Source organism: Cupressus sempervirens, chromosome 11 (assembly GCF_028749045.1).
Source record: "Cupressus sempervirens isolate cs-2001-9-10 chromosome 11, ASM2874904v1, whole genome shotgun sequence".
In the NCBI taxonomy this organism is placed as follows: Eukaryota; Viridiplantae; Streptophyta; class Pinopsida; order Cupressales; family Cupressaceae; genus Cupressus; species Cupressus sempervirens.
Window position 1 is genome coordinate 584081948 of NC_143128.1, and position 22067 is coordinate 584104014.

The following is a 22067-nucleotide window of genomic DNA, read 5'->3' on the forward strand; positions in this document are numbered from 1 at the left end:
TGCTGATTACTGTAAATTTCAGTTTTGTGCTTTATGGTGCTTAAAAATTATCACAGAACATGTTTCCTTTGCATTATATGATTTTACTTTTCTTGATTGGCACTTTTTGTAAAGTATTGCCTATGAAAATGTAGAGATCAATTATAGCTATGTAGTTGCAATTATGTTGATTTATCCTTGCTTGCTCTTATCTACACAATATTCATTTAAATATGACGCACCTCTCTTTCATCTTATATCAATTATGAAGTTGGTTGATTGCTCCGACCTGTCCAAGTTTGTATCTATGATTATAGATCAAAAGATATTGTGGGGAAATTCCATTTCAATCCTAGTTACTAGGAGTTTCAGTGATATGGTATCAAGATGGGGATTGGGATGCCAATCGAATTAGGCTACTCAAGCAAATGAATAAGAAGGCAATTATACAGCAGGTTGTATGCAAGGGAAATCACCTAGTATTAACCAAACATATATAATCGGATTATCCCCTTAATATCAGCAATTTCACCTATTAATTGATTCTCAAAGGGACATAACCTGTTCAGGAAACAAATCCAATTTAAGGAAGGGTGTAGGTATGAAAGGGCATCACAAAACAGGCGAAGAGACACCTCTACCTCTAATGATGAGGCCCATAAGGATAGATCATAACCTTCTGCCACCCAAGGGGAGATATAAAGACTAAATAGAGCAGTTGAGGAGAGGCATCAAACAGGATCATATCCGAATCAAGGCAGTCATGCCCACAAATACAGGAATATGATATTATAACTGCAATTTGGTTTGAAGTATTGATTCTTAAGATAGATAGCATGGGGGATCTTAAGAAAATTTGCACACTCATGGATTATGTGTATACAATTTGAGAATATGATATTAGTATGTGATCTTTATATATGGAACATAAAAAGTAGCAGACATTGATGAAGGGTTAATCTGATGTAAAGAACTAAGATCGAATAACACTGTTCTTGTGCATTATATCAAACCAATCAGATCTGACTTACAAGGATCTTACTCAAGATAGAGAATCAGACCTACCAATAAAAGATTAATCTGATAAAAAGAAAAGTTCTATAGTTTGTGTGCATGACATCAGGTATGATTAGTCAATATTTCACGCACCCAATCTGCCTATATTCATTAATAAGTTGGAAGTAGTAAGTTAGGGAGATGCAACTTATTTTCTCCCCGAACTAAGTACACCACTCTTAAAGATGGAACTGATCATAGTTGAACATGCCTGCCTCTAGTGGGCTGAGAGACTAATTGATTGCTTGAAGTGGTTGAACTGGTCATAGTTGGAATCTGGATGTTCTTGCTGCTTCTAGGATACCTCAAGGGATGGAGCTGGTCATATTTGGACCTTCTTGCCGCTTGTGGGATAAGGGACAAGTTGTCATGATGTGAATCTTTCGTGCTCTGGGGCTTAGTTGGGCTTGGCAGTTTACTAATGCCCTTTTGATTTTCCTATTAGACTAATTTATGATTGCTAATGAAATAGTTAGCCAGATATAATGCCTATCTTATTCTCATTATTCATTAAGTGACGTATGTGTTCGTTATTTCTCAATATTGTTAGTGGCTAACAAAAATCACTTTATTGTGTTATTGTTGGCATTGTATTTATGTGTCAAAACAAGTAAACTCCAATTTGGGGACATCGCAAATGGAATCAGAGTCATGATCCTGCCATCCTGCAGGGTATAGATGAATCAATAAATATCTTCTAGACAATAAGAAAGGTCTAACAATGTGTGCATTCACATGTGTGCATTATGTTTGCATATATTCATGTGTATACTTTGTGTATGCTACATGTCTTCATACATTCATTTGTATACTTATTTTCAAGTGTATTTTCTTTTCTTGTTTCTATATGTTTAGTTGATTTAGAATATGAAAATAATTAGAGTGAACCAAAAGATTTGAATTTATTATATTCGAGGTATAGATGTGGTCCACTCTATGGTGCAAAGTTTGGGCTAATCCAAATCAGTTTTGATGATATTACAAGATGACATTGTTCCTCTTCTCAAATTGATGAGAAAAAACTTGTCTGAAAATTGCAAACTTTCCAATTCTCAATACAATCAGAGTTGCACAACAAAAGCTAAATATATAAGGAGATCTAGGGATTAGGTTAAACCAATCATTGCTTGAGGATAGGAAATCTTGAGAAGGGCAGACTGTCATGTCTTTGATTTGACAAACATCAAACCTATAATATGAAATTGTCTTATGAATGTAAGACTCCACAATTTTAGTACTCACTTCACCTTACAAAAATTGCTTTATACAGCAGGGAGTACACAAGGGAAATTACCAAGTATCAAGTGAACATATATTTTTGGATCATTCCCTCAAAAGCAGTGATTCCACCTATTTATCATTTGGCAAAGGAGAATAACTTCTTAAGGACGTAAACTACAATTTGGGGACATTGCATAGAGCTGCTTATGTTTTTTGTACTGGAGCTATAGTTAACAGCATTGCTATGTTTGACAACAAACTACAAAGAAATAAATGTAGTCATTAGAAATTGTGGTTATGGGGATGAATGAAGCCTAAATTCCTATTGTGGGGTTTTCTGGTAATTTTGGTTTTTAATTGACCAGGGTGTATTGTAAGTAGATAAAGTTTTGATTTGACTGTTTTGAAACTTTTCTATTTTTAAAAAATTTGAACACCTCTTATTGCGCATATATCTGTTTGAAATGTTAAATCTATATACTGTAAAACAGCCATCAATAGTGTATATTCTTGCATGCCGTGATTTTATACTTTGGACCATGCTCTTTTTGTAACTTACTGATAATTAAGAAAAACATTGAACATCTCACCTCTCCTTTTGATTTTATATGCTCCGGAAGATTATTTTCTTCATAACTTCTTAATGTTTAAAATTATTGTAGCAGTTATCAACCAACTCTTTTCTAAGGATCTAGAGTTGATTAAATAGTCTTTAGTCCCAATTTAGTCTCCTATATGTTTAATGGAAACGTGGAAACCCAATGCGGGAGAAAACCATGACAAATATTTGCTTAATACTAGAGGCTGCAACCTCAATGTTTATGAGCACCGACTTGCGGGAAGCTCTAATTCCCCCACTTCGCAGGCATTGACCTACTGGAAGCACCAACTCCCTCTGCTGTCTTCATGAGCATCAGTTCACTGTACACAAACTGTTTTTCCATCTTATTAACGTTGCTTACTTGACTGATGATGGACACTTCCTTAGCCTCTTAAAACAATTCTTCCACAACTCTACTTGTGCATACTTCTTTTGATCAGCAATATTCTTCTCTTGAAATCTGTATGCATTGCCCTTTTATTTCTTGCTTCTTATTTTGTCACACACGCACACACACACATATATGTATGTAGGTACATACATATACATACATATACATACATACACACAAACACACACATTTAATTTCTTTTTTCAAGTTAATATATATCAACTATAAATCTGCACACACACACACACACACACACACACACACATATATTTATATATTCTATACCTTCTTCAAAGTTTCTTCATTTTGGTTCTTCCCCCCTCATACTTCACTGTACTTCTCCTTTTCTTCTCACAGACACTTTACTGGCTTATTTAAACAGTGAATTTGATGTCTCTTATATATTTTCATATCTTCCTAGAAAAGCTTCTATTAGTCACAACTTTTCAAAACAATCGTGTCTCTATATAATCAAACTTTTCTTAGTATAAGTGCACCTTTTGGAAAAACAAACAAAACTTTGTTTAATAACTATGATTCATTTCTAACTAATTTAACCACTGCTTTCCACTCTTATAATCTTTGTTTTAAAACTCCCAAGTAAATTGCACTTCCTATAATTTATTTATTTTAACTTTGCATATATTTTCTTTTTCTCCTTGATGTTTCAATGCAGATAGTTCTTGTGCTCTTCCTTATTAATTTTGTAGTCCTTCTGACTGGTTGATATTTTGAACCTGATGCTGCTCTAATATTTGTCATTGAAAAGATGAGGTGTTATATATATATATATATATATATATATATATATATATATATATATATATATATATATATATATATATATATATTATTGCAGATGTATTTATTTCCATTGCTCTTCGTTTCCTTTTATCATTGGCTCTAATGCATATTTTGAACACTTTAACTGTCTTCACTTAGCTGTTCACTTGCAGTATTGGAATCGACTTCTTATCTCCAGCACTTGGCAGTTTAATCCCTCTATGTTAATCACTATGTAATCAGTGTATGATATGGACACTATTAGCTGACCTGTTTTCTAACTCTTGATGGTACCTCTATAGCTGTACATGCCTAGAAACTATTCGCACTGCTATGATAATAACCTTCAGTTTTATCCTTGGAGAGGAACGACTATATACAGTCCTTGATAATTCTGATATTCCTTGCTGACACGTGAATATCCTTCCGTTCTAAGTAGCTGATTTGAGTATGGGAACAGGTATGGTACATGGGTACTAAACACTGGTACGGCAGAATTGTTTTTAGGGTGTAGGGTATAGGTACCGGTACATCCACACACACACACACACACACACATATATATATAAATTATAATATATATGTATATGTGCTGCTAAAAAACATACCAATATCAAAAACAAATTAAATTTAGAATTCACATACCAATACATATGCTAGCATTTAAACAAAACCATTACAAATTTCAGATTTTGAAACATAAGTAATTTAATTTAAAATTCAGTTTTCGATATCAAAAAGATTGAACTAGTGTCATGAAATATAGTCATTGTTTGAAATAGAAATAATACTAGAAATCACTGATCAGCTCACTAGTCAGAAGCATATGGTTCATCATTAGTATCAAGATTGTCATCAACATTGACATAAGATGATTGAATCCCACTGGTCCTTGCACTAAAAATATGCTGGCTACTTAAATCCTTCATTGGTAAAGTTGGTGCACCAATAGGAAGATCCATGTCAGGAGACTCCGGTTCTACATCCCATAACTTTGCTGCCCCTTCTTTGTACTCATCATTTTTGTGAGTAAGAAGGCGCAAGTTTGAATGCACATAGACTAAATCCTCAGCTTTGCTTGATGCCAACTGATTACACTTCACTAAATGGATGAAGGAGTATGTACTCCAATTTTGTTCAGCTGAAGATGAACTAGCAACCTAATGAAGCAAAGGAAGATCTCATTGGAGTCTCTAAAACTTAAGTAAATCAAATGAGTTTGTTAATTTCAAAATGACAAACAGATTTAGAGTGTATAAAAATTCATAAACTTACTTGTGATAAAACTTTGATTGCTAGAGTTTCAAGGTTTGGCGATTTGTGGCCATTGAGGTACCACCAAGAGTGAGCATCCTTCCTATACTTGTAACGAACAGCAGCAAGACTATGATCGGTGGATGATACAAAATCAGAAAATTCACTTGTAATTGCATCCTCCATTTCAATATCAGGGAAGAGGTTAGCCATAGCTTTCCTAAACCCTTCACTTACTTCTGCATCATGATATGGTGGCACCCTTGTTGGCAAAGCAAGAATCTCTTCAGTATAATATTTGGGACTCAATGAGAAGGCAAGAAGATGGAGTGGGGTGGTAATTTCGTTCCATCGCTCAACACACATTGATTGCACCTCTTTGACAGTTCAAATTGAAATAAGATCCCCCCAAAAAAATTCACACATCTGTGCATCGGCACCCCAGACCCGCATCAGCATCAGAACCAGCATTGGTAACTTAGTCTATTCTAATAACTGTTTTCTTCAAATTGCTTCTTACTGAACAGTTATCATCTTGTGATGTATATATATGTAAATCACTGCTGTCTTTTAATCTCAGTAAAGCATCTGTTACGTCAATGACAATATTTTCATCAATCTCCCTGACTGGCTTTGACATCAATGACAATACAATAATCAGTTGTGGTGTCTTATATAGTTCTGAATCCTGATTCAAGGTTTAATAACACAATTTCATTTCTCATTTTCTCATAGTAAGACATCTCAGGAAGGATAAATGTCCAGAAATTACATGTAAAAGCTTAATTCAAGTCTTAAAGTCAAATTTAATAATATTTTTGAATGCACTGTATGCTATTTCCTTGATAACCTCTTAGTGTTTTGATATATTTCAGTAATTAGTATTATCAATCTACAGCTATTTGGATAGGTTTTACTTTCAAATTTAGCTTCATATCTGTATGGAAGCCGTCCCTACTATGAATAAAATATCTTGTGCTCCTTATTCTCGTTTATAATTTCATATTAGAAATACAAGACAACAGGATAATACAACCTTTATAATGTGTTTGGTTCTTGTAATTTAATTTTTGAGAACACAATTCCATTTACCATATCAAAACCATCTCAGGAAGTACAGATGTCCTGAATTTGCACACACAAAGCTTAATCAAGTTTCAAACTCAAATTACTATTATTGTTAGACTAGCTTTGAATTACGTTACTAGTGAGAAGTTGAGAACTATAAATCTAGTCTAGATAGCTTTTGTTCCTTAATTTAGCTTCATATGTGCATTAAGGAAACATCTTGTGCTCTTGATTTTCATTCATTATTTCAGATAGAATTACAAAGGAACAGGATAAGACAATCATTTGCAGTGTGTTGTGCTGTTTTAATTAAAGTTTGAGAACACAATTTCATTTCTTGTACTAAAATCCATAGTAGAAAGGATAATTTTCTAGAGGCTGCATGTAAAAGTTTTATTCAAGTTACAAAATTAAAACTGATAATATTTAATTAAGGAAACACATTACAACAATATCATTATATTATAGTGGGATAATTAAGGGGCATTTTTAATGTTTTATCTCTGTGGAATGTCCCTTGTCCAGACCTTACATATTTTATCTAAATTCCTCATTTAGGGTTTGAATAGTAATGTTGCCTAATAGGATTACTTGTTCATCTTATTAAGTTTGAGTTAACTTTAACCCTCATTTCCAACCTTATCAGTAATTCCACTTAAGACCGATGGAGAAGATATTATCCATGTTGCCTAGGGACCAACTTTCAATGGATTTTCTCAAAGTTTATAGATCCAAGACCTTGAGCCTTTCTTGGGACAATGCACACAAGGTGCTCAAGGTTGTCGATCCCCACCCTAACTTGGGACAAAAATCCATTTCTTGGAATTTATACAAGCCGCTTATTGGTAACATCACACACATCCCTTCCATAAGTCAAATAGTAATAGGTTTGAGCATATAAATATACATATATACTAATTATGTGTTTATAATTATAATTTATGAATTTATATTATAATTATAAGCCTATCATTATACATGTATATATATCATAGTAACGAGAATCGTCGCGATTTGGGCAATTTAGTGATCTGAGGAAGCATGGGCGATTTTTACTGACTCATTAAACCAAATCGCCGATTTTCGAGGTAAAAATCACCTGAATCGCCTAACTCATTGATTTTTGTCAAAAATTGCCAGAATCGGCCCCAAAAATCATTACATTGGTAAAAAATCACCAAAATCACCAATTTATTTTACGTATGTGATGGATTTATTGTTTATGTTCCTTGTTTATGTATGCTAGGCTTTAGCTTCTATTTGATGATTTTATAGCATGTTTAAGTTATATTCAATAAAGGGTGCATGAAATGAGTCTTAAATCATTAAAATCTTTAAATTTCAAGGGTTTTTTCACTTTGCCAATTTGTAGCCGATTCATAGGGGATTCATGTTTCGAGTAGACCTTGTCAATTCCAATCCGATTCCAAGTTTTGGTTCTTTGATATATATATATGTATGTATGTATGTATGTATGTATGTATATGACCATTTGATGCCCTGTTATCCTTGATATCACATATACAAATAAAATTCTACAACTTAATATTTAATTCAGACTCTTTACCATCTTATTTCTATCATATTGTACTTAAGAGAAAAGTAAATAACTTTATATCTTTGCTGAAGAGTATTCTCCATATTTTATAGTATTATTATCTCTTCTTTCCTATCCATTATTATTATACCCTTATCTTATTCTTCTTATCTCTTCCTTGTAAAGAATAACATTTATCATTTTATAATCTTCATTCGTATGTTTCTTTCATATTCTGTGATTGTATTGGATGTTATGTTATCAGCAACAGAACCTCTTTATTGTTGTCCTAGGTTTGTCCTTACTTTTACGGCATACACAACCATTTGACCTTTATTGGCTTGGCATCAAGGCTTCTCATGGACTAACATGAACTTTACATACGGTAGGTTATTTTTTTATTTCATTAGTTGATAATATTCCTTCTTACTAGTTGTAACTACCTAAATTACCTATATTTGTGAAACTTTAGAACACTTTAATGTGGACTAATTAGTAATTCCCTTCCGTTTAAAAGAGAAAAACAGATTTTTAATTGTCTACCAAGGCATGTTTTTTAAATCTCTCTGGAACAATTGTGGAAGTAGAGATTGCACATGATATTTGTCCTGATTAACCTCTTTTTGAAACTGGACGGTTCAATCCTTCTTGATTTTAATGGTTTTCTTCATTCATGGTTGGTGAAATAAATGTATTTGAATTGAATTTTCTGGATTAGCAGTGCGTGAATTCTATTTGTTTCTGAAGAAATGCTTGCCCTTGGTAATACAATTTGTTTGCTTTGCATTCCAGGTACATTCTGGTGCTAAGCCATTCCTTGAAAATACAATAAATACTCTTGTTGAGGGATTAATGGATACATTACTTGGCGTTTTTGGCGAGAACAAGACGAAGGCATTGAAATTTCTTGATGTAAATGGTTATTGCCAGCTCATGCTCGAGGTGAATCCTGCTGTCACCTCATCATTGTTTTCAAAAAAATTCATTCCTAGTACCTATACTGAAATTTTCTCTCGTTTTAAAGTTATCAAACAGTATTTGGTAATATTTTGTGGTGTTCTAAAATGATAGCATGCTTTCTGCATTGCACTTTCAGAAAGTCTATTTATTATTCAAACCATAGCAGAAACACTCTCAAACATTGGCAAATTTATCTGATCTCATCCCTAGTTGAGTATTTCCTTGAAAAGTTATAAAAAAAATTTATTTTTAAAAAAGAACAGTCAAATGAGATATTTACTACTAAGATCATGATTAAATTCTGATAAAATTGCAATTCAATTTTCCATGATGTTTTACCCATTTTCCAATTTGTTGATAAAAAACTTAAGAGGTTCTGGGTTTTTTCTGGTTTCTGGGGCAATTTTGTTTTCTTATTTTTTCCAAAACCTAACCTTTCCCCCTTTTTTATGTCATTTAATCCTGATAAAATTCACATGTGGTTTGCCAAATCATTCTCGCGAAATGTTTCTACTCATGATTTAAAGCTTTAAAAAGAAGTAATTGCAAAAAATTGGCAATTATTGAGGAATCACTTCTGCTGGTAATATTTCCTTGACAGTAGCAATTTTCCAAAATATTACACCTAACTACTGTTGAACAGCTTTTTTGTCCGAGTCAGATTGAAATGAGATTACATTTTCCACAACATGAGTTTTAGATTTTTGTGTAGTTTAATAACCCTTTGTAATTGATGTAACCAACCAAGTAGAGCAATAAATAGGGTTTTCATTTCATCTTTAGGCAAATAAAAAATACTCCTGCAATTAAGGCTCAGTTCAAAATCCCATATATCATGTAGATCTTTTGTACATCTCATTGAAAGAACCTCGCTATATAAAACCCTTTTGCAAGGGTCAGCCCAAGTTTGTTCTATTTTTTTTTTGTATGGTTTTTGTAGTCATAAGTAAATATCAAATCAATCCAAACAAGTGAATACTATATTCCATCTACTAAACCAAGAACAGTGATAATAATCAAATATAAATGATGCTAATGCATGATCATGCTCTCAACAACAAGATTCAGATCCAACTTATAATATCCATGATTGTTCAGTCAGTAATATATAATTACTGTTTATCTATGTTACTGGTTCGAGTTTGGTTCTAAGTTTGGGTTTGGAGAACCAGTTGGCTGGTACAGCAAAATTTTGGAAAGGGGTTTGAGTTTGCTTGTACAAAAACATGTAAAAATTATATATATACATTTGTAAAGCCTAGAAGCATGAGTTAAAATTGGAATGTCACATAGTATCATAAAAGCATATGATTTGAACAATAAAAACACCATAAGCTTTAAAACTTGTAACCGTAGTATCTTGAATTGCGATCATATATTTCAAGTTCAACATCAAAGATTAAAAACATTAAATTAAATCATAACAGCAAGTATCATTGTTTCAAGTTCAACTAATGGATTAAAAATGAGAATTAGAAGCCAACATAAGTCTTTCATTTTCATCTTCTGGGGTGAAGGATGTCAAAAATTAATAAAATTTGCCAAAAAAGTCACTCAATTGACATCCATGGTACCCAGTTTGTCACAGGTTGCACCAATCCCAGCACTAGTCCCGCCCCTTTTCTCCATTCGTGACCGTGTTCAATTCAATAGGGCGCTGCTGTAGCTGCTACTGAGGAACATACGAACAGGTCGCCAGCCACTCCTCCCCAGGTGGAATCATTGATGCCCCCACTCATCTGTTTGTCAAAAAGCTATTCATCCGTGCCAAGTTTGGCTGTATTATCTTTTCCAGCCTGCCAGTTCGAACTGGATCCCTGGCTTTCGAAGCCTGCCTGGACCAGCGGGCGAACTGTACCAGGACCAGGTACCAGTTCGTACCCAGGCTGATACTGCAGGGTCTAGGAGCGAACCAGGGTATCTTAGCTATTTATTAATGCGCAAACAGTGATAGGAAAGAAGTCACCTACAACTAATGTTCCTTAAATCTCAGTTTCACATCTGGGACAGCCTCCAATGGCCATTGACAACTCACTTGTACAGCTACAGACCTCTACAGCACCACCTGCTGCTCTTCGTAACCTGTACGGCCCTGTCTCAGATGATTTCAGACTGGTACAAATTAGTGCTGATGTGTGTATAGTATATACTGAAACAATACTGTTTTGGGAGTCTCAGACTTGTACAGCCCCATACAAACTTCTTCTCAGCTGATGCAGTTCACTCCTGGACTATATCCGTCATGTACAGTATTTATTATCCCTAACAAAATGATGTAAAATGTCTCAAACAGTTTGTTCACAGTAGAGTAGACACAAGCACAAAACCAATTTCTCCTATCGACCCTTCTGACAACTGAATATTGACAAATGGAAGTAATAACTATCTCAAATTTGAGTATTACGTAATAAGCCCTTACCAATCCTCCTCACTGTGTCTTTCAACAGTGAAGAGAATGTCATTCATGAGAGATTTCATCCTCACAAACCCTTGAAGAAGATTTCTCCAATATTTCATAAATTTGTATTCAATACAACCCTCCCGAAAGAGAGCTCTTGAATCTCTTTAATAGCGCTCTCATAAGAGCTTATTCAGCCCCCTTGCCAATGTGAGATAAATAACATTACTCCTTTTTAACAATTTATGTCTCCAATGTGTTATAAAATAAAGGAACCTCTTATGTTTAAACGTTTTCCACTTAACTATAGTCTCGCATTAATAAAATAAAAAAATTATGTTTAACTTTATAAACCAAATTTATTAATGCTTAAAGTTCTTCAATGTTTAATATTAAACTTTATAAACCAACTTATTTAATGTGATGTCCCTTGTCCGGTCCTATAAGATTTGTGAAATGTTTCTTCAAGTACATGCAATATTTTGCCAATTAGTTATTTTATATAAACCCTGATAATTCTATAATACCTTATGTCACCCAAAGTCACCTTTAGATTCCCATTTATGATCCTTATTATTGTCTATGCGGGGATTGTCTATTGCTATCAGGTTGAAGAAGGCCTTTAACTGATTGCTTGTCTTAGGATGTGTCTGATGAGTTCCAATGTTCCCTTGTTTTGTTTTAGTCCTATTTCCCTTACTTGTATATTAATTAGTTGTTCAAAAGCTGCTCCAACTATGTAAACTTGAATATTCACTTGTTCTTTTATCTGATATTATACCTTTGTACGTGATATTACTCTTGTTTTAGATGTGTTATCTTCTATTGAAGTGGTCTGTGGAACTGCTATATTGATTTGACCATGTGCGTATAATTCTGCTGCAACCACTGGTTATTATCTTTCACTATGCATATGTACTCTGAATGATGTGTGTTATATTCTTGCATTTGTTACCGACGATCTATTCTTTCCGGTTACTTTTATTTGCTAATGATATTAATGTTTAACTCTTCCCAAAGTGTTCGCAGATTATGATTTATACATGTCCCTGCTATGCTTGTTGTTTGGATTTTCATCTTTTGACTGGCTGGAAGTAGTCCTCTTTTTATCGGCAATGCTGGAGCGTAGACTGTTAAGAGGGATCTCCATGCAGATATATATAAACATTGTCAGGACTACCTGTGCAACTTCAGATTGATACCTGTGAATGCTGGATATTTTGTCGCTATTTTTTACTAGACTTTCAATCCTGCAATCACGTGTTATCCCTTATCTTTTATATATATACTGTGGCACATTCATTTTATCTTCCTTTTTGATTAACGTGAATGTCTTCTCCCCTACTACTGGTTATGCAATATCAATTTCCTGCGTGCAGTCCTTGTCTGCCTGTGCACACATCACTATAATCTACCAACTGTCACTAGTGTAATTCTCATCCTGTATCATATTTTGTTGTTCCATCCATTACATCTATTTTGTCATCTGTGTATGACTCTCCACAAAATCCGCTTTGAATGATTATCTCCATTCTTTTCCTTGACGTGTCTGGAATACTTATACACCTGTGTTAGGGCAATGTATTCTCCTCTGCAACTAACGTTAGGCTTGATGCTTCCTGATTATTTGATAGTTTTTTCCCTTTTTTTTTCCCTATCCGACTCCTTCTGCCGTCCTTAATACACCTGTGTTAGCGCAATGTATTCTTCTCTGCAACTAACGTTAGGCTTGATGCTTCCTGATTATTTGATAGTTTTTTCCCTTTTTTTTCCGTATCCGACTCCTTCTGCCGTCCTAATACCATTGATTCGGCTGTGAGCAGACGTGTACTTTGATACGCCTAGCAATATTTGTTTAATTTAAATGTATCAATTTAGGTATTTATATTTAGGTGTTTATTGACCTTAGTGTAATCAGTGTTTATAATAATTATTATTATAAATAATATAAATAATTAAGTAGGATAAATATTTATCTATATTGTTGTCAATAATATTTCTTTTGTGAATACTCGATGATAGTATATATATTTTAATTACATAATGAACTATAATTTTATTCAGTTATAATATATTTATTCAGTCATTATTATATATTTAATTATTATTATTATTTCTTTCTTTCTTTATTCAATGTTTTATCAAATAATATTATATCCATTTGATATAGGATAGCAATAAATGATATCTATTTAATATTTGTTTATTTATTATTCTAATATTGTTTATTAAATTCAATCGGGTATCATTGTTTATTTAATTTATCAAATGCGATCATAATTATAAATTATATTTATTGATTGATTTAAATTTATTATTATTATTATAAAGAAATGATCTTGGAAATGGGGACATTACATTTAATGCTTCAAGTTCTTAAAAAATCTTCTATCAATATTAAACATTTACTAGACATGACATTATCATTGAAGGTCTCGACCATGCCCAAATGACTTACTATAAATAATAAGTATGCTCAAAATTGCACCTGAACACCTATGAATGATCCATGACTAAAACTGCCTAGATTACATGACCTAAAAGTCCCTTAAATGCCCTAATTAGCCTGAAAGGCTGTGGGGAAACAGGCTAACAACATTAATGTTTTTGTAGCTGCTAGAGATATCATTCAACAACCAATGCATATGGAGATGCTTTGTATTCTTGTGAGCTGACTTCTTGTCTCTACTGTCACTGCCCAGACTTAAATATGCAAGCATTATCATTCAGCTTGCTTGGCTGGAGTCGTTTTCCACATGGTGACATGACACCGCAAACTTGTTGACTTGGCATCGTCAGTTATGCTATTGATTGTTGTCGTTTTAAGAGTGTCATGGCATCATGGCTCTTTTTCTGAGATGGCTCGTGATTATGTGCCAAATGTATATGACAATTTTATGTTGATTCATTTTTGTATCACCGTAAATACATTGATGGTTGTCGTTTTTGTTGATTATGATTGTCTCTTCTGGATACAACTAGCATCTTTACTGCCATCAGTTCCTGAACGGATGTCACTTTGTCTTTTGTAAAGAAGCCTACTAAAAACTTGGTTGGGTTTTGCTAGTAAGTATTGTAGAGGATTTTGAAGATTTTCACATAATTTTTCAGACTGTATTACAAAAGGGATGTGTGTATTTTTCAGAAACAAGGAATGAGATATTTTCTAGTATAGAACTGTATGTGTTTTTATCATTTTTTTTATTGATACAGATCAATTGAGATATTGGATATAATCAGAAGTATCTGTGAGATACATGTAATATTTTGTATATTTTGCATTTGATTTCAAGTGTGATCAATCTGAGTATGAGACTTAAAGACTTGCTGATTGATTAATACATGTCAACAATCATAGGCCTGAAAAGATTGTAATTGTTGTGAACATACAATAAAGGGATCAATTTTTCAGGTGAGGCTGGGTTTTTCCCTCGGGTAGGAGGATTTTCAATGGTAAATAATCGTGTCATCTGTTCATATGCTTGTCTAGGCTTTTTATAATTGCATTTATATTATTCTGGTTCATAAACATCAACATGATATTAGAGTGGGTCTAAGGGAATGATCTGTGATGGAACTCTAAATTTAGAGTTGCAAGCACCATGGAAAAGTTGAAATGTTTAGACCTTACCCACTACTTATATTCAAACACTATACTAAAAGGTCATGATCAGAAGAAATGATAATCAGAGAATTTGATCCAGTCATGAAATAATGAAGTACTCTGACTCTTTGTAAACAAATGTTAATAGAAAGAAATAAGAAGAAACTAATTTTCTGAAAAGGAAATGAAGTAAGCATCTGATTGTTTCACTGGCCGGATAGAGATGTCTGTTATCACACATGACACCTTGTGTTTGATACTAGACGGAATGGAGGATACTGGACCAAAGGCAGTGAGATGTACAAATACTTTTAAGGCATTCATTTTACCAGTGTGATTACAGATTTTGAGAAGACTTATATGGATAATGTGAGTAGCCTTACACAGCAAATTTGAGCATAATAATGATGAAATGATGAACAGATTCATCAGGGGTTTCAAGGCAGAGTTATGGAGATTGTTTGAGCAGACAAGAGAGCCTGCGATCATATCTGATGATGGAAGAGAGGTATCCTGGGGGAGACCACGGGAATATGACAAGCACTTAGTTCATGGCATTTCCTCAAAGAAAATTTCAAAGATACATTGATTTCACACCGCCTATGTGTTTCCAGCCTTAAAGAATTTCGCGCCATCTTCTCCCAATCATTAACACAGATTGTATTCATCAAACTTATGTCTTATAAGACTATTTGCTTGCAGGTCTGGAGATAATACATGGGAGGGTGGAGATGACAAAAGGTTACCAGGAGTGTCCCTGTTTGTGATTCGAGGATGAGACATGTATAAATTCTGGAGATTATTATTATTGTGACTAGGTTCATGTTCTGTCTGTGCCGAATTTCGAAGACGTGAAGCATTCCTATGCGCACTCAAGCCCAGTGATCACATTTTAGTTTCTGTGGCAGAATACCATTCCAAGATGCAGTGAACACCATAATGACTCCTACAGGCCATTCCCAATCGTGTGTTCCAAACAGGAAATATTGTTTCCTTCCAATAGTGCCAAACATAATGGAGTATTGTTTAATTTGCTTTCAAAGAGGACAACAGTGATTTGCGGATATCCATCAGCGATTATGCACAGAAAAGGTAAAATGTCTGTTCAAAATCTAAACACGTGATGGAGCCCACAAATCAAAATAATGAAAGCCTAAGCGTGAGTTTATGCTCTGTTTGTAACTGCACTTTCACGGGAGATGGATTATTGATCTTCAGAAATTGACCATATGGCCGTACTCCATGTCACGGGAAGAACATATATGGAAAATGAAACACGATAACATGAGCCATACTTCCCATATACAATTACAACAGTCTTAATAGATGATTAGTTTGAACAAAAGCAGCAATCTTCTAGATGTCAACTATGAGCATCTCGCCTTTTTATTAGCATCAATCTATGCGGAAATTGCAAAGTCCACATACCACATATATGAAGAAAACATTTGAAGATAAATAGTTCCCGAAGCTATTAGAAATCATGCTCACGTCTATGCTTGGTTTCGATTCCTTCAAGTAACAACAAGTTATATTACAAATTAAATTAAGGATCACAACTATTCGGTTATTTGTTTTGTAGAGGTGTGTTGTTTTGAAGAGACTCACATCTCTCCGTTTATTATAAATATAGATGTAAAATCAAACAACAAATACATATTCATATATACTTTCTAAAAAATTGCATACCATATGCGCTATGATATATTAAATTATTTTATTGGTGAAGAAATGAATTTTTGAACTTAGCTCATGAATTCGGATTATTGAATAAGTTCTTATGTGATTGTGGAGTCAAATTATATTAGATAGATCATCTGTAAGGAGTGTCTCCAGTGCAATTTTATTTACACATGATCAGTAAGAAATATATATTTTATTTGCATGAAGCTTTAGAGTTAAAATATTATATAGTTTCGTCCTCTATAATTATTATTTTAGTTTTATAAATAATTTATATGATAGATAAGTAGATAGGATCAATTATAGCATTTTAAAGTCGAACATCATAGATATTGAGAAATATTTAATTGTTTCTAAATCTATGTTTGGTTTGTCTCCGAACCATAGAGTTAAAATACATTCCAGACTGTTTTAAAATTGCGTCCATATATTTGATATGTCGCATCTTGATTACTTAATTGTTTATAATTAATGTGCGTAGAATTTTATAAAGTTGTATGTTTTAAACTTATAATACTGACTCTATCGCCCTTCGGCACTGGTCTTTATATTTTCCATAATTTGTAATCCATATGCTAGCAATTATTTCATATCTTCCCTTTGAAGAGTTAATATATTCATTTGTTGCATTAATCTATAATTATTCTTTATTTAAAACAATATCACATTTATACAATCATTTACTTTTGTTCTCAATTCATAATTTCAAGTTTAAAGTTTTTCTATAATTCTTGCCATTAGGAAGACTTTCATCACATTCACATTCTAATTGATCCGCTATAAGGATCTTGGATTTAAGTGTTTTGTCCAAGATTAGGCGCACTAGAGCGAGGAGTGCAGGGGATTTGGATCGCTCGATCAATGCCGTCAAGTTGGCCATAACCAGTTGGATATCCCAGCATCGAGTTGGCAAGACTCGTAGGATTGCAATCTGCGGTTTTGGGAACCAACAATCTGAACTAGAATAGAACATTTGGAGTCTAGAAGAATTATGGTGTCTAATGGGGGTTGTATATGCTGTTCAAATTGAGGGATTTATATGAGAACATGCAGATGAAGAGCCTTGGAGGGTAGAATCTCTTATGAAGCTTCTTACTTGATTGAGGAGGATGTTGTCATGTTTGTCTATACTTACATGTTTGACATCCATGCCTATAAGGATAACAAATGTTCTGCTCAAAATTTTCATTCTTTTGCTACACTATAACCGTGTGATGGCAAACGATCTATTGGTGGATTGTGATGAAATTTAGGTAATGAAGAGATAAGTATTTGAATATTGATCATGAATCTTATGTAGTTAATTCATGCTATAATATTGAGAATAGTGAATCTTGTATGCTTTTGGCTTTGATTTGTATATTTTCTCTTCATGGATGGTTTGATTCTATCAACTATTGCTAATCTCTGTAACAAATGCTTCTTGGACGGATTGAGAAGCAACGGGATGATGGGAGAGTACATGCAGGCTATAGAAATGAAAATGGATATGCTGCTTGTAGCCATGGGACTAAATTGGTGGCACATAACTTCATTAAAGAGAAAGAACCTATTCAGATTGTCATTGCAACTACTTTCTATGAAGAGAAGAAATGACATTTAGAGGGAGATTATTCAGCTGCATTATTCAGATTCAGAGGGAGCTTGGGTGGCAGATGTAGAATGCCAGGTCCTTCGCTGAGGATCAACAAGCTTGTATAGCAGTGTGACTGTAAAAGCTCATTGTTGGATAAACATTGCAGCCAATTTCCTGATATTGTGATAATCAAAGTGATGGGAATGATGCTGTTGTTGTGAGGGAATCTCAACATTCAGATGATATTTTATGTGTGGTTTAATGAGTTCTTTTGAGAGGGAGAAGTTTGAGGTGCAATCCCTTGTTAATGATCTCTTCTTTGTGAGAGAAGTTTGAGGTACAATCCCTGTTGTTAATGAGCTCTTGTTAATGAGAGAAGTTCCAAGTGAAATCCCTTGTTAATAAGTTATTTTCTGTTAGAGAAGTTTGAGGTGAAATCTCTTTTTAATAAGTTCTTCTCTGTGAGAGAAGTTCCAAGTGAAATCCCTTGTTAATGAGTTCTCTGCAAAAAAAGATCAAGGTGAAATCCCATGTTAATGAGTTTTTTTTCTGTGAGAAAAGTTTGAAGTGAAATCCCTTGCTAATGCATTCTTCTCTGTGAGAGAAGTTTGAGGTGAAAGCCCTTGGTCCACCCTTTGGGAGTAGCTATGGTGGATCCACCCATTGGTGATAGCCATGGTGGAAGTCGTGTGAGACTTCATGACTTAGTTTTATGTTTTTCTATTTCACCCTCTAGGAGTAGCTATGGTGAATGTTGTTTTACATTGAGAAAATCTGTAATGAGATTTTATTATTGACTTTTTCTGTTACAGCTTCTGATGTTTGTCATGTTAGGAGATGACAAGACATGCTAAAAGGGAGAGTTAAAAGTTTTTGTAGCTGCGAGAGATATGATTTAGCAACCAATGCAGACAGATGCTTCATATTCTTGTGTACCAACTGGTTGTCCCTACTGTCACCGCCCAGACTTAATATGCAAGCATTATCATTCAGCTGCTTTCAGTATACTCGACTGGAGTATTATTATACAAATATACAAATTAACCTTATATAAAAGTAGTATAGATATCTTTAGATTTCATAAAAAAAAATGATAGAGGTTAATTGTTGGCTACATGGAGTTTGTGCTCTTTGCTATTGAATCTTATCTGTTTCTAATCGTGTGGTTGAAAATTTGAAAGCCATTATGATATTGTAATATTAATTGATTTAGAGAAGGAATAAAAACTTGACAACAGTCAATTCTAAGTGTTTAAGTCAAGCATGTTTTGAAAGGTTTGGAGTCTCCAAGCGTTGGTTGTCATAAAATTATGAAAAATAGCTTGCCACATGAAGGTTTGTATAGCTTCAAAGGCTTTCAATTTGGGCTTACTGGCAGTGTTTTCCTTGGAATCCAACAATTTCTTTTAATTGTATTTCTGACTGGGGCTTTAATTTCTCGTTGTGGCAGGGGAAAAGATTTAGTATATTTGTGGTTGTGAATCAAGTTCGACAATCTTTTTCTTGGTTTGTACACGAGTTGCTTTTGAGTTGTAACGTCAATCTTATATCATTTGTTGCTTGCTTTCTCAAATTTGAACGGTAAAATTCAGTAGTGGTCATTGTCAACATTCAGTTCAAATTTGTCATATTCAAGGCATTGTTTTGAAGTTTGATTCAATCTAGCACTACTAACAATTCTTGGTAAATTATGTAGATTTTATTTTTTGGCATTGTCCAATCTACTACTTTCATATGCAGTCACTTTGCTATGTTGAAATTTTAGACAGTATGGTTATAGAGTGCTCCAGCCAGTGTCAATGTAAGTCAATGCATCTGATCAGTCAGGTTATTCATTCCCGAGTAGATAAATATTCAAACACTCTACAGTATTAATGGAAATAGTTTGAAAGGTGCACGTTGTATGGCATTTTAATTTTTCACCAGCAGCGAAAGTTCAGCATTTGGCAAAGCTCAGGATACTATTCTTCAACTCTACTGGTTTCTCTAATGCTTCAGGACCTCTTTCTAGATTGATCCACATCTGTCATGCTCTATATAACAACTCCTAGATCTTGAAGCTCCACTTTAGTGAACTTGTAGTAGATTTGAACAAAGTTTCATAGATTAAAGCTGATTATTTTAGACGTCTGTTGTTTGCAGTTAGACTACTTTGAAACCATACTGCACACTTACCTGACACCAGCTGCTATTGAATCTTTGAAATCACTGCGTGATCTCTTATTGGAAAAGGCTTCCGAAACTGTAATTGAATCTTCAGATAATGCTGGTCATAATAGGCGATCAACACGTGGTGGTGGAAGTGAAGATGGCCATATAGGAGATGAAAGACAACAAGTGTCACCAGATGATTTGATTGTAAGATATTATTTACATGTGCTAAATCTGATTAATTTATTAAATAAATGTGTTGGGAGAATCAATGATGTATTTCTGATGGATAATGTCACATTTTAAGACGCTTATTGTTTTTGGATTGACTGCAGACAATGGCACACCAAGTTTGTGCAGACTACCTTCAACTGGAACTGAGGAGGACTCAAATGAATACTGCCTGTTTCAGAGAGGTGTCTGTTGAGTTGGAACTCTACTCAAATAAAGGGAGGAATGCAAATCAAGCAGTCCAAAATTTGGCAGCACCTGGTGCACATAGCAAAGGTACAGAGTCTATGGGAGTTTCTGGCTATTCTCGTCATAGACGGAAGTTATCTGGATCTAGTTTATCAGATTCAGAGTCAAATAAGCCTTTGGCAGCAATTCCTCCCACTTCCATCTTTAATCAACCTGGATATTCTAGTTCAGATGTTGGAAGTGAAACTGGAAGCTTAGATGTGAAAGGACGCGGTGCCTTAAATGACAGGTACTCGAGAAATAAGTCAGATATGAAATGGAATTCAAGACGAACTGCGAGAGTAATTGACGACGATTTGAGATGAGATATGTATATTTTTTTAGGATTTGTATCATTTAAAAGTTTGTTTCCCTTATCTTAATGTGTCCGTATACCATGGTTTGTAAAGTTCTGTTGGTAATCCTTCCCATTTTAGTTAGCTTAGTGATCCCAACAAGATTGTTAACTCTCATTTTTTTAAAAATGATTTTCAACCTTATATATCATTTGATGTAAATGTGTTGACAATTGATTAATATTTTGATTCCTGATAACGACTCCCAAAGGGGTCTTTCCCCACAATAAAGCATATAAATGCCAAGACTCTGTATTCTTTGAAGAAAATTCCAACGCCTAGTAGTTCCTAAATGTTGATCAGCCCAAGAATGTATGGCTTCAAATTGTGTGTAATGTAATGCACATTTTGTTGGAGGGAGACTAATCTTTTATCTCTATTGTTGAGATCTCCTTTTGGCTGCGCAGCATGATTTGGGTATTAAAATTGATACACTTTTGTGAGCATGTGTATCGATATTTTTTCAAACCATTTGGAACAAAACAAAGTTACCGATTATGGTTCTGGTTCTGATGCTGGTGCGGGGTTCTGATGCACGGATGAACAATTCTTTTTTAAGAGATTTCGGATGTGTTTGGATGCATCTATATATATATTTATTATAATTCTGTGTGATTAAAACATTATTTGTAGAAATCAGCCGCACTTGCAATGCTTATTCGGATAACCAGCTCAGTTGTCACTCTCAGAATTTTTTTAAAACTTGCTCGCTGGTGTTTATCTGCAGGCTCTAGCGTAGCAATACATGTGTCTTCCCCAATGACTTGTTAAAATTTCTGAAATTGGAACCGAGCTGTTGGATTTGTGAGTCTGAGCACTGCAGAGTTATCTAGGAACTCAGACATTTACAAGCAATGCAGTTTCCAATGTTAAATTTCAATTTGGGCTCATGGCATTAGCACCTAGAAACACTCAGTAAATAGTATGAAAGAAATGACTTGTATTCTGAAATGAGGGGTGAGCATTTGGATCCTGAGAGAGCATCAATGC

General features: G+C 34.0%; 1 protein-coding gene across 1 annotated transcript in view; it reads left to right on the plus strand.

Annotated features, from left to right (window-relative positions):
- LOC149531000 (exocyst complex component SEC5B-like) overlaps window positions 1–21443 on the plus strand; it is a 165054-nt gene extending 143611 nt beyond the window's left edge. The window contains exons 19-21 of the mRNA XM_089808482.1: window positions 8683–8832; window positions 20254–20469; window positions 20598–21443. Coding sequence (XP_089664608.1) covers window positions 8683–8832; window positions 20254–20469; window positions 20598–21047 — 816 coding nt within the window. The 3' untranslated portion in view covers window positions 21048–21443. The remainder of the gene's footprint in view (window positions 1–8682; window positions 8833–20253; window positions 20470–20597) is intronic.
- Window positions 21444–22067: the final 624 nt, after the last annotated feature.